Source organism: Vicia villosa, linkage group LG6 (genome assembly GCF_029867415.1).
Source record: "Vicia villosa cultivar HV-30 ecotype Madison, WI linkage group LG6, Vvil1.0, whole genome shotgun sequence".
NCBI classification, from domain to species: Eukaryota; Viridiplantae; Streptophyta; class Magnoliopsida; order Fabales; family Fabaceae; genus Vicia; species Vicia villosa.
In genome coordinates, this window is record NC_081185.1 from 118,052,344 (window position 1) to 118,066,371 (window position 14,028).

Here is a 14,028-nt window from a genome sequence, read left to right on the forward strand (position 1 = left end):
CCTCTCCAGGTAGTCTTGTCCAAGACAACTATCCTAACCTTTCCAAGCAGTCTTGTGTAAGACATATCCTGACCTTTTCTTGGTAGTTTTGTTTAAAACATTCCACGACCTTTATAGGAACCTTTCTAGGTAGTTTTGTTTAAAATATTTCATAGCCTTTATAGGAACCTTTCTAGGTAGTTTTGTTTAAAACATTCCACGACCTTTATAGGAACCTTTCTAGGTAGTTTTGTTTAAAATATTTCATAGCCTTTATAGGAACCTTTCTAGGTAGTTTTGTTTAAAACATTCCACGACCTTTATAGGAACCTTTCTAGGTAGTTTTGTTTAAAATATTTCATAGCCTTTATAGGAACCTTTCTAGGTAGTTTTGTGTAAAACATTCCACGACTTTTATAGGAACCTTTCTAGGTAGTTTTGTTTAAAACGCTTCATGTCCTTTATAGGAACCTTTCTAGGTAGTTTTGTCTAAAACATCTTTTGTCCTTTATAGGAACCTTTATAGGTAGTTTTGCTTAAAAACATGCCATATCCTTTATAGGAACCTTTATAGGTAGTTTTGTTTAAAACGTATCGTTCCCTTTATAGGAATCTTTCTAGATAGTTTTGTTTAAAACGTATCGTTCCCTTTATAGGAATCTTTCTAGATAGTTTTGTTTAAAACGTATCGTTTCCTTTATAGGAATCTTTCTAGATAGTTTTGTTTAAAACGCTTCATGTCCTTTATAGGAACCTTCTCTAGGTAGTTTTGTTTAAAACATATCATGCCCTTTATAGGAACCTTTTCTAGGTAGTTTTGTTTAAAACGTATCGTACCCTTTATAGGAACCTTTCTAGGTAGTTTTGTTTAAAACGTATCGTACCCTTTATAGGAATCTTTCTAGATAGTTTTGTTTAAAACACATCGTTCCCTTTATAGGAATCTTTCTAGATAGTTTTGTTTAAAACATATCGCTCCCTTTATAGGAACCTCTCTAGGTAAGTCTTGTTTAAGATATCCCGTATCCTATCTAAGAGCCTTTCCAGGTGAGTCCTGTTTAAGACGTACCATAACCTGTCTAGGTAGTCTAGTTGAGACATTTCATATCCTTTCTAAAAAAAAAACCTCTCCAGGTGAATCTTGTTTAAGATGTTTCATATCTTTTTAGGAGCCTTTCTAGGTCAGTCTTGTTTAAGACATATCATGCCTTTCTAGGTAGCCTTCTTAAAATGCTTATCCATTCTTTTCTAAGACACGCTTAGTTCTTTTAAAGAACTCCTCAGTTAGTCTTCTCCAAGACATTCTTCCTAAGCATTGTTCAAAGCCTAAGCTTCTTCGCATCAACTTTCGATATACCCTATTCAGGAACCTCTTCAGGTAGTCTTATGTAAGACATTGCTTCCTCTCTCCTCAGATACAATCAAATGATCCAGGTCTGAAAAACATATGCTTTAGACAAGTACCCTGCCAGGCAAATGAGTGGCATCTATAAGCCCATCTCCCACAGAACTCCTTCCCTATGCAAGCAAATTTCAGGGCATTTCAGTGTCCAATCATCTTCTACCTCTTCAGGTTCAAGAAGATTGAACAGGGGCAGCTGTCATACCCCAAAATTTGCCCTCCTACAGTCAATCAAAGGTTCTTCATTTCATCTCCAATAACTCAAGGCTCAAGGATTCTTCTCAAGCAACAGTCTCCTAATCGAGAGTCTCAAGATTAGGGTTTTCATTTTATTAAAGGATTAGGAATATTCAAGGCCTCAAATGGATCTCAAGGTCTCTCAAATGTCCAAGAACACCTCCATATGAAGGAGTTATAGCTTGTACAAGTTGGGCGATTTTGAGAGATTACATCCAATACAAAGTGGAAATTTTTGATATTTTGAATTCTTAGGCCTATTTTTTGGATCTAAAACATATCCACAAATAATGTTAGTACCTAAAGATCTATTGTTTTAGTTTTAATACATTTATTTTATTTATTTGAATTTATTCATTTAAATATTAAATAAATTAAGTAAAACATAAAATAATTAGATTAAGTCAAGGACTAATTTTCCAATCAAGTTTCAATCATCCAAATATCCAATAAATGGTACAAATTTCATGTAAAAAAGAGAGAGAATAGATTAAGTGTAAAAAATAGAAAGTTGGGTGATATATTTTCTCCAAAATTTTAAATGATCAAGAGCTCATGATCCAAGCCCATAGAAACCCTAAAATACACATATATATTCTAAAAAGAGTCAGCAGCAAGGGGGGCCGAAAAAACTGCAGAGGAACCAAAACCGTGGAAGGGTGTGAAATCGCAGATGAAGGTTCAGTTTGATCCAGGCCAGTCCAAGACTACCAATCAATTCCTTATGGTCCTCTGAGACTAATTGCATCGTTCTTGTTCATCAACAACATCAAAACCGCGAGCTAATTGGGCCACGGTTGCATCGAAAAATTTCGACTTCGATTTCATATATTCGTGTAAACTTAATCGAAATTGATCATATATAATGGTTTGTAGTGGTGTTTCGATGGTCTCTGTTTAGTTTGATTGAAGTTTCTCCGCAAATTCATCGTTTCACCATTGCTAGGTCAGTGAAGCTTGGAATTGGGGCTTACTGAAATAGGGCGAATTAATCGAAATTAAGACGTCTAACGGGTTCGTGAGACCTTTTGCAATCAATCCATAATATTTTTATGCGTTTTGAGTGAAGAACTTACAGGTTTGAGTGGACCGTGGCTGCTGTAACGGGATAGCATGATGGCTGGGTGTCTGTCGTTTGGTTTCACGAAGGGGACAAGCTGCTGGGCGCAAGGTTCTTTTTTTAAAAATTAATTCGTTTTGTTTGCTATATTTTATGCATGGCATGTTTTGTATACAGCGAAACCCGCTAGCGCAGGTGGCAAGATGCTCCTTCTTGTAATCGTTAGGTCTCCAGTTCGAAACTTGCTGGGGACAATATTTTTACCATTTGAGAATTTCTCGGATCCAATGCATCGTCCCATCATGTGCATACGGTACACCCTTGTCATCCAGCCACTGGATCATTAACATCTCAGATCTGACGCACCAAGATGGAGATGCATACCATGGATACCCAACTTAGTCATATGCAATCCAAGCCCAGGTTTTCTTAATTGTTTTTATTTATTTATTTGTTTAATGGTGTAATTGAATTAATATATTTTTATGGTATATGGTTTGATTGTTAAATTAAATTGATAATATAATTAAATTAAGAATAGGGTTATAATTAGGGGTTTAGAATTATTTATTCGATTTTCGATTTTCGAGTTAATTTATTTAATTAATTTTAATAGTATAAATCACAATAACCCTAGAAGTTGATTCCCCAATTAGGGATTGCCCAATCCCATTGGCCATTCGGCCAAAGATATTAGGATTTAATTTATTATTCGTTCCGACTAAATCTATTAGTCGCAATGGTTAACCTTTAGGAAAGGGTTGAGGGTGCCTAACACCTTCCCTCGACCTGAATATAGTATCTTACCCTGATCTCTCAACTACGTAAGGTTTCCTATTCGCCTTATTAGAATAGGTGGCGACTCTAAAAGTCTAATTTTTAGGGCAGGTTGCTACACCTAGGGGTTGGAAAATTCCAAAATTTACCAAATTTACTGGTGAGACTGGCGAATCGACAGTCGAACATATTGCTAGATTCCAGACAGAGGCTGGAGAATTAGCAAACAATGAGAATTTAAAAGTGAAATATTTCCCAAGTTCTTTAACAAAAAATGCCTTTACTTGGTTCACGACCTTACCTCCACAATCTGTATTTTCATGGAGTCAATTAGAACGATTGTTCCATGAACAGTTTTATATGGGACAGTCGAAGATTAGTTTGAAAGAATTAGCTGGAGTTAGGCGAAAGGGTACAGAAACGGTCGATGACTACCTCAATCGTTTCAGGTTATTGAAAGCTAGATGTTTTACACAAATTCCTGAACATGAGTTAGTCGAAATGGCTGCAGGTGGGTTAGATTATTCCATAAGGAAGAAATTAGATACCCAACATTTAAGGGATATGGCACAACTGGCAGACAGAGTACGCCAGGTCGAAAGGCTAAAAGCTGAAAAAGCCAGAGTTAGTAAATATCATAAGAAAGAAAAGATAGCTTATGTTACTACAAATGAGTTCGACTCTGATAGTGATAGTGAATACGAAGAGGGAGAGGTCAATGTGGCTGAATTGAAGCCTGGACCACCATATATTTGTAAATTACTCAAGCCCTCAAAAGATAAAAATCCGATCGAAAATAAAAAATGATAAATTTTCTAGTAAAACGTATTCATTTGATATAACAAAATGTGATGAGATATTTGATTTGTTAGAAACTGATGGGCAAATCATAGTACCCCAGGACTTAAGAATCCTCCTCTTGAACAAAAGAAAAAAAGAGGATTTTGTAAATTTCATAATTTCCTGGGTCATAAGACTTCTCAATGTGTTCTTTTCAGGGATTTGGTGCAGAAAGCTTTGAAAGAAGGAAGGTTACAGTTTGGAGAAAAGCCAAAGTCATCAATGCAAGTTGATACTGATCCCTTGCAAGTCGAAGAGGCTCACTATACTGAGCTTGCAGATGTGATGATGGTCGAAACTACTGATGGTTTCGGCGGAAAGCAAGACGGTGCTACTGATGGTAAAGTTTTTAACATGGTCTATCCTGAACCAAAAGAAAGCCTCTTGAAATTCCTTGAGAGGTGTCACAACAACAACTCTCAAGTTGGATTATGTCCAAGGTGTGATGCTGTTTTCAATGTTGATGCTGCAAACAAAGTGAGGTTCGACCCTCGTCGAGGCAAGAATCGTCAGTTCATGTATACAGGAGAAAACAGTGGTCGAAGGGCTGGAGAGTACAGGAAGAGGTTTGAAAAGCCAAAGACTTTTCGACCCAAGACGGATGTCCCTGAAGACAAGTGGGTGAAACCCATTAACTTCAGAGGAGGTAAACGTCCAGAATGGCAGATCCAAGGTACTGGAGCAAATGCTGAAGGCTCTTGGACTGATAGCGGATCTAAGAGGAAAGACTATATATCTCCAAATTACAAAGGAAAGAATCCTATGACTCGAACGCAGTGGAGGCGTTACCAAAGAAGCCATAAGAATGGCCAGGAAAACTCAAAGATGATGCAGGCAGGTTTTTCTCACTACCAGCCGAAACCTTTTCAGAGGAGATTGACTGAAGAGCAGGCCAAAGTGGCAAATGAGAGGTTGGCTGCAGGAATGATCCTGGGAAAGAAACTCATCAAAGAATTAGTTGATGATGATGCTCCGATTCTCAATACAGAAAAAGAGCCTGAATATTCTCCACTGTCGGATGAAGAGGTCGACGATAACTTTGACATAGAGTCAGATGAGTTGTTAATCGACTGTGGAATTGTATCTGTGCTTCCAGCAGAGTTCAACAAAGTATCTGAGGTGTCTGAGAATGAAGATGATTTTCTCCCTGACGAGAATGTAGAAGAGACGCCTGTTTGTTATTATGTAATGGGAAAAGGAGTAGTGGAAGAACAAAAGGCTGTGTTTGAGAAGCCAGATCGAGGAATGATGTATCATTTGAAGCCTTTATTCATAAGGGCAAAAGTGGATGGGGTTCCAATAAACAAAGTGTTCGTCGATGGTGGGGCTGCTGTGAACTTAATGCCCTATTCTTCACTTCAGAAAGTGGGTAAGTCTGACAAAGATTTAAGACCTCACAATATGGTGCTGTCTAATTATGAGGGTAAGACAAGTGGAATACTTGGAGTAATTCAGGTGAAATTAGCTGTTGGTTCGACTGTCAGGTCAATCATCTTTATGGTGATTGCATCTCAAGCCAATTTCAAGTTACTTCTAGGTCGAGAATGGATCCATGGTATAGGGGCAGTTCCCTCTACTTTGCATAAGCGTGTGGCCATTTGGAGGCCAGATGGTATAGTGGAAAATGTTGAAGCTGACCAAAGCTATTACAAAACTGAGAGTGGTCGCAAGCATTTCGACCAGCATCTGGCAAATGTAGCCCCTTGCTACAAAGCAGAAGAGGTGTATTCTTCTGATGAAAGCGTGTCTAAGTATCTGAACTTGGACCCAAATTATGGTTTCATTTGGAATAAAGAAGATCCTAATGAACCATTGAATCATGAAAGTCCTCCAGAGGAGAGGACAACGGTCAAAGATGATGACCACTGAGTCAGAATATCTGGCTCGAATAACGGCTTATTTGGCCGAGAACAGGGAAAAAACGGCTTTAGAAGCCGAACTAGAGAAAAACATGGCCATTGAGGCCATGATGGTAAAAAATGCAAACAATCAAGAAGTCGATCATCAGGTCGAACGCTTTGATGGAATATACGACGACGAACCTTTAGGTTTCGAAATGGATCCATTAGGATCTGTAAAAAGAATGCAAGCTCAAGATCCTCTTGAGGAAGTTGACTTAGGTGACGGAGTCATTAGAAGACCTACTTATGTAAGTACAAAACTTACAAATGACCTAAAGACCAAGTTGATTCAACTCCTAAAAGAATACAAAGATTGTTTTGCTTGGGATTATCATGAAATGCCTGGGTTGGGTCGACATGTGGTAGAGCATCGACTACCATTAAACCCAGGTAAGAAACCTATCAAGCAGCTTCCTAGAAGATTTGCGCCAGAGGTTATGGAAAAAATCAAAGTAGAAATTGAAAGATTGCTGAAAAGCAAGTTTATTCGAACTGCGAGGTATGTCGAATGGTTAGCTAATATAGTGCCTGTAATAAAGAAAAATGGTAGCCTTCGTATATGCATAGATTTCAGAGATTTAAATAAGACTACCCCTAAAGATGAATATCCCATGCCGGTTGCTGAAATGTTAGTCGACTCCGCAGCCGGATTTGAATATCTCAGTTTATTAGATGGATATTTAGGATATAACCAACTTTTTATAGCTGACGAAGATGTATCTAAAACGGCGTTTCGATGCCCAGGTGCTTTAGGAACTTATGAATGGGTAGTAATGCCCTTTGGTTTAAAAAATGCTGGAGCTACATATCAACGAGCTATGAATTCCATGTTTCATGATTTTATTGACAAGTTTATGCAGGTCTATATCGATGATATTGTAATGAAATCTAACTCTGAAAATGGTCACTTAGACCATCTTCGACAGTCTTTTGAACGAATGAGAAAATATGGACTCAAAATGAATCCTTTAAAATGTGCTTTTGGTGTCCATGCAGGGGATTTCCTGGGCTTCGTAGTTCACAAGAAAGGTATTGAGATAAACCAGAACAAGACGAAAGCAATCTTGGAGCTAAAGGCGCCAGAAACAAAGAAACAACTCCAGTCATTGTTGGGGAAAATTAATTTCTTGAGGAGATTTATTTCAAATCTAAGTGGCAAAACGAAGATTTTTTCACCACTTGTGAAGCTCAAGAATCAAGATCAATTCAAATGGGAGCCAGAACATCAACAGGCGTTCGACCAAATAAAAGCTTATTTAACTAAGCCTCCTATTTTGTTACCCCCCAATAGGACAAAGAGTATGAAATTGTACATAGCGGCATCAGGTTCGACAATTGGGAGTATGTTAGCCCAAGAGGATGATAATGGCGTCGAAAGAGCTATATATTATCTAAGTCGAACCTTAGTGGATGCTGAAACTAGGTATAATGATATTGAAAAGTTATGTTTATGCTTGTATTTCTCATGTAACAAACTTAAGCAATATATAAAGCCTGTTGATGTGTATGTGTCCTCTCATTTTGATGTTATTAAACATATGTTGTCTAAACCAATTTTGCATAGTCGAATTGGTAAATGGGCCTTAGCGCTAACTGAATTCTCCTTAACATATGTCCTTTAAAAGCTATGAAAGGACAAATCGTGGCCGATTTTATAGTCGAACATGGGTTAGTTGAACTGTCAGCAGATCTGGTCGATCAATCTAACTGGAAGTTGTTTTTTGATGGTTCTAGTCATAAAAATGGATCAGGAATTGGAGTCCTGATTATTTCTCCTGAAGGACTTCCAACTAAGTTCCACTATAGAATGAAGGTTGTATGTTTTAATAACGAAGTCGAATACGAAGCTTTGATAACTGGTTTGAAAGCCCTGATAGACTTGGGGGCAAAGCGAGTTGAAATTCGAGGTGATTCGGAGCTGATAATTCGACAAATCAAGAAAGAGTATAAATGCATCAAAGAAAATCTAATCGTGTACTATGCAATAGTGGTACGCTTGTTAGAGAAATTTGAACTTATCGAGATCTTGCATGTACCAAGATCTGAGAATTACATTGCTAATGAATTGTCACAGATTGCTTCTGGCTATAGAGTTTCTAAAAACAAGTTAGAAGATATGGTCGATATCAAAGAGAAAGAAACTCATGAAATATCAGACAAGTTAGGTCAATTGTCGACGTCAAAATTTGGGGGGGTAGATGACAAAGTTGAAAGTAAAGATTTGTATGCCTTAGAAATTTTTGCCATCGACAATATGACAGATTCTGACTGGAGAAACCCATTGGTCCAATACCTAAATAATCCAGTCGGAGGAACCGGTCGAAAGATTAAATACAGAGCTCTAAACTATGTGATATTAGGAAATGATTTATACAAGAAAACAGCTGAAGGTGTATTGTTGAAATGCTTAAGTGAAGCTGAAGCATATTTAGCTGTGTCAGAGGTTCATAGTGGTGTTTGTGGAGCTCATCAGTCAGGCCATAAGATGAAATGGTTGTTGTTTAGACAAGGTTTATATTGGCCGACAATGCTAAAAGACTGTATTGAATATGCAAGAGGATGCCAAGAGTGCCAGAAATTTTCAGGCATTCAACATGTTCCAGCCAGTGAATTGCATGCCATTGTCAAACCTTGGCCTTTTAGAGGATGGGCTTTGGATTTAATAGGAGAAATCAAACCTGCATCTTCTAAGCAACAAAGATTCATTTTAGTGGGAATAGATTATTTTACTAAATGGATAGAAGCAATTCCACTAGTCAATGCTGATCAAGAAGCAGTGATTAGTTTCATACAAAAACACATTATTTACAGATATGGGATTCCAGAAACTATTACTACTGATCAAGGATCAGTGTTTGTTGGTCGAAAGATGCAAGCTTTTGCAGCAGAGACAGGATTTAAATTGCTAACATCCACTCCATATTACGCTCAGGCTAATGGTCAGGTCGAAGCTGCTAACAAAGTTATTATCAATTTGATAAAAAAGCATGTGGGGAGAAAGCCAAAAAATTGGCATCAAACGCTCGACCAAATCCTTTGGGCTTGGGCTTGTCGAATACTGGAGTATTGTGTTAGATGAACTAGTAGAATTAGACGAAGAACGACTAATAGCGTTGGATAAGTTAATAAGACAAAAGGAAAAAGTGGCGAAAGCTTACAACAAGAAAGTCAGAGAAAAAACATTCATGGTAGGTGATTATGTATGGAAAGTTATTTTACCCATGGATCAAAGGAACAAGTTATTGGGTAAGTGGTCCCCAAGTTGGGAAGGACCATTTAAAATTTTGCAAGTGTTTTCAAACAATGCATATGAAATTGAAGAACTAAATTCAGATGGTCGAATCTTGAGGATAAATGGTAAATATTTGAAAAAATATAAACCTATACTTCAAGAAATTCGCATAATAGAATAAAACCAAAAGATTATATTAAAATGGCTAAAAATTTGGCCAATCATTACAAAAGGTTCTTATAGAGCACGATGATAGTCATTACAAAAAGGATAGCCAGCTAGGTCGAAAACAAAATTACAAAGTTGGAAAGTTATTCCTAAAATAGGTTAACTTGGCTGATTCAAATTCAATCTTAGAATCAAGTCGAGACAAATTCTGTTTGAGCTGTCGAACACTGCTTTCCAACTTGAGGGCATTTTCACCATGACCAAGTCCTTTCAAGACTTCCTGGTCAACAATTTCAGGCGAAGGGACCTCTTCAGTTTGAGCCAAATTGATTTTCTCTTGTTCAAGATCTTGAATCTTCTTGTTGAGGTCTTCAATTTGAGCCCTGTAATCAGCAATCTTGTTGTCGATCTCTCCCTTCTTATTAGAAAACTTTAAAGTTTTCTCCTGAAATTCTTCAACCTTTTTGGTCGAAGCTGCACTGGCATCCCATTCCCTCTCCATTTCACGCTCTTTGTTCTTTGCCTGATGAGTAATGTTCTTCTTCGTCATAAGGTCCCTCCAGAGCTGGTCGAAGTACGCCTCAAAATCAAAGAAGAATTGAACAACAACTGCTGGAAGAGAAGCTTTGATTAGTAAGTCAAGGATTTTACGAATTTCTCCACCAAGATGTTCAGAACTCTCAAGAACAGCGAGAAACTCAGGTTCGTTCAGATGGGCTCTTAGCTGACATATAGCTTCAACAAGAGAAGCATCAATCTCAGCATCAGGATTGGTCGACTGAGCAGGAATCTCAAAAGAACTTGGTCGCAGCTTCTGAAGTCGAAAGAGAGCTTCTAAAGGATTGGTCTTCTTCAAGTCCAGAATTTCCTCCTGACTAAGAGAACTGTTGGAATTAGTATCATCAGCAATAGAATGTTGTCTTGACTGAGAAGCTGCATTGTGTTCTGGTCGAGGGATATCTTCAACATTTTTCCTGACAGGTGTTTGTTCGACGATAGGTTTGTCCTGAGGATCTGTTTGACTTCGATCTGGAGTGTTAGCCGAATCAGTGTTGCTTCCAAAAGCATCAGTCCTTTGAGGGCTAAAAGGGTTGGAGTCAGGAGTAGCTTCAGCAATTTTCTCAGCAACCTCGACAACCTTCTCCTGAGTATGGTCGACAGTTGGTGCACTCTATTCAAGAAAAGTGTTAGAAAACAGAGATATTGAGAGATATATTGAAAGAGAATGTTAAGTTACCTCAGGAAGAGTTTGAGACGAAGAAATTGTTGGAGCTGTTTGAGGCTTGACAACCACTTTGGGAATGTTCTTTACAACTTTTCGTCTTTTTGGTGGAGTCGGAAGCGGAGGTCGTGAAAAGATCTCACTTTCCTGATTCGGTGGAGATGTAGTTTCGTCCGATTCACTAGGAACTACCAACTGAAAAAGAAGGATAACAATTAATGAAGGTTAAGGCAAATTTGACAAGATTAAAGATCAAGTTAAGTACCTTTCTCACAGTTTTGTTTTTCTTGGTGGTGGTGTTGTTCGACGTGTTGGGGCGCTTTCGACCTGGCTTAGGAGCAGGAGCTTCGATTTGATTGGTAAGATCAGGCCCTGAAAGATCTTAAATTGATATTAGCATATTGCTGTTCGACAGTGAAAAGAAAACGAAAGCAGATATAAAATACTTACTTATGGTAAGTTGATCCTCCAACTTGTCGAACGCAGTGTTCAGTTTCTTGATAAAAGAATCTCGATCAAATAGTTGGTAGTATTCAGACCACCACTCACTAAACTCTTTAGTTGTAAAATAGGAGTTTTGAAAGGTGAAAATTGGGTGTTCCAGAGATTGTTTGTTATGAAACTTTAAACAGTCAAGGTGTTGACGAGATGTAAACGGTCGACCGGAGTAACAAATGTCATTGTCATGAGAATATAGGCTTTTGGGCAGCATCTGGCTCAAACCAAATTGTCGAGAGACCAAATTTGGTTGATAACTTACAAACCCATAGCACTTGCCTGTCGACTCAATACGATGAGAGAGAAGTGTTGGGGTCAGAAAAGCAGCCCAAATAGCATTCAGTTGAGCTCGAAGGGTTGGAGTGTTCCCAGGGAAAATAGCTTTGAACCAAGTCGGCCCAAAACATCGATTGGAAAAAGGGGCCATAGAAGCTATGAATGTTTTACATTCAGAAAACAATCTCACATATTTGAGAAGGTTGGGCCTGTTAGACTCATCTTGAGGAGTTTGGAAGGCAAGTTTGATGCCTTCGACCCTCCTGTCATACATGACCTCTAGAATGGACTTGGAAACAGTGTAACCTATATGTGACTCGAAGGTAGCATTCAACCAGTGTTGCAAGAGCCAATAAGGTCCCGACAGAGAGAGTTGTTTTGGAGTTTCGTGCAGACGTTTGATCCTTAAAGATGTTATGCCTAAAGTATGGTAAAGATAAGCAAGGAGAAGCTTACCTAAAGAGACCTTTCGAACTTCATGAATCTGAATAGCCAAAGGTATGTAAGCTTTGGCAATCTGAACTGATCCTGGACAAAACAAATAGTATGAGAGCCAGTAGGTGAGGAAGGCAACATGCTCTTCGTCAGAGACTTCTTCTGTCGACTTGTCATAATGATCTTGCATATACTTGGTGATGGTAGCGTTGGTGAAGTTGAAATTCATTTCTGTGGGAAGAGTGGGGTCGAAGATCTCACCCAATGGCGAAAGCCCTGTGATGGCAGCCACGTCGAAGAGAGTAGGAGTCATCATTCCACAAGGAAAGTGGAAGGTGTTAGTCGAACCTTCCCAGAAGAAGATCGAAGCAAGTAGCATAGGAGGACAAACCCTATGACCAGTTCTGGATAATTGTATGGCGTCGAAGATGCCCAATTCCTCCCATCTTTGTTGTTTTTTCGCTTGAACTTTGTTAAGCCAAGCCAAGTACTCTTTGTTGCCAGGAGCTGGAGTCGAACGAAACACCCTAAGCGAAGGGTCCATAAACTTCAAGTCGAGGGGACGTGGTTTGTCGAAAGCTACAGGCATGGTGGTTTGGAAGCAAGGAAAGAAACCAGTGGTTTGCTCTGGGTGGTAACGATGATTTGGTAATGGCCCTGAGAAAGCCATTAATTTATCAGTAATTTGAAAAGGGATTAACATCTGGTTTTGCCAAATAATGGCTTTGGCTTCAGTGAGGTTGGGTTGAGGAATAAAATCTAATCCTTGTTCTTCTTCTTCACGAGACATGATAAACCCTAAAGGGTTCGCACCCGTAGCGTAAACGGTGGTGTTGGTGGTGGTAGCTGCCATTGGTGTGTATGAAAGGAGAAGAAGAAAATGGGTAAAGGTTAGAGAAGAAGAATTGGTTCTTTCTGAAACGTTTGAGAAGAGAAGTAAACGAGAAGAAAGAAAGAAAAGGAGAAGAGAGCTGCATATATATATATAAGCTGATAGTGACGTCATAAAAAATCGTGCAAAAAGAAGTTGTGAAATCAAAGGTCATGTCAAAAAAAAAAAAAACGCTTTGGAAACTGGTTTCAGAAAGTGGGAAGTAGTTATAGCCCACTACCTAAGAATTAGGTAATAATTAGTACCTAGGGATGTGCAAAGTAATCATGGCGTTAGAAAAGAACAAAAGTCGAAACCCAAGAAAGAACTGAAACGCCATTTTTCTCTTTCCTAAAGTCAGTCGAAAGAAGTCGCTTGGGGGGAAATTTGTTACCCTAGGATTTCGACTTATTAAATAATGGTAAATAATCTCTAAAACAGGTGAGATTATTGAAGAATCTAAAGAGAGAAATCTGACTAAAAGATCTTGTTTAGTCAGAGCTGTCGTTCGACTATCTACAAACCATCATTGACCAAGGTTCGACTAAATTTAGTCAAGATGCAGGTTCGACTAGAACAAACAGAAAAAACTTAGACATTTTGTTTAAGTATAGCACTGAGGTCGGAAGGCATCAGGAGTCAAGAGGCAGTTGCAAGCAGTTTTCTGGCAGTTTTCACAGGACACGTGGAGGTCCCACAGTTGAAGATCTTGCATGTCGAAGACACGTGTTGACTGATAATCAGTCGACCGTTAGTAGTAGTTATTTTATTTTTACTATTTAAGTAAGTTCCATAGGAACAGTTTGGGGTCCGCATTTTCTACAAAACACAAGTAAACTCAAATCTCTGTGCAATAATGAGTGACGAGTGCAACTTTGGAATGTACGTATGCGTACCAGTTTGATTTATGCAATCATTTTACGTTAAATCTCATTTTCATTACACATTTACTGCTCTTTTATTGCTTTTATTTACTTTAAAGCCTTTAATTTCAGTGTTTACTTTTACTTTCAAAGTCACTGCTGCATTTAGTACAAACCAGATACACGTAATAAACAAATTAAAGCAATTAGTCCTGGAATATTCTAGTTGATTCCGCAAAAGTAACCTTTAAAAAGGAAACTAGCGCT

At 38.4% G+C, this 14,028-nt stretch overlaps 1 protein-coding gene across 1 annotated transcript; it reads right to left on the reverse strand.

Moving 5' to 3' along the window:
* Positions 1-10,294: 10,294 nt before the first annotated feature.
* LOC131614503 (verprolin-like) lies at positions 10,295-12,880 on the reverse strand. The gene is made up of 6 exons (XM_058886076.1): positions 12,376-12,880; positions 12,049-12,120; positions 11,084-11,190; positions 10,834-11,013; positions 10,473-10,767; positions 10,295-10,320 (listed from the first exon to the last, which is right to left on the reverse strand). Exons 1-6 carry the CDS (start codon positions 12,878-12,880, stop codon positions 10,295-10,297), a joined length of 1,185 nt encoding a protein of 394 aa, XP_058742059.1.
* Between the last annotated feature and the right edge of the window lie 1,148 nt (positions 12,881-14,028).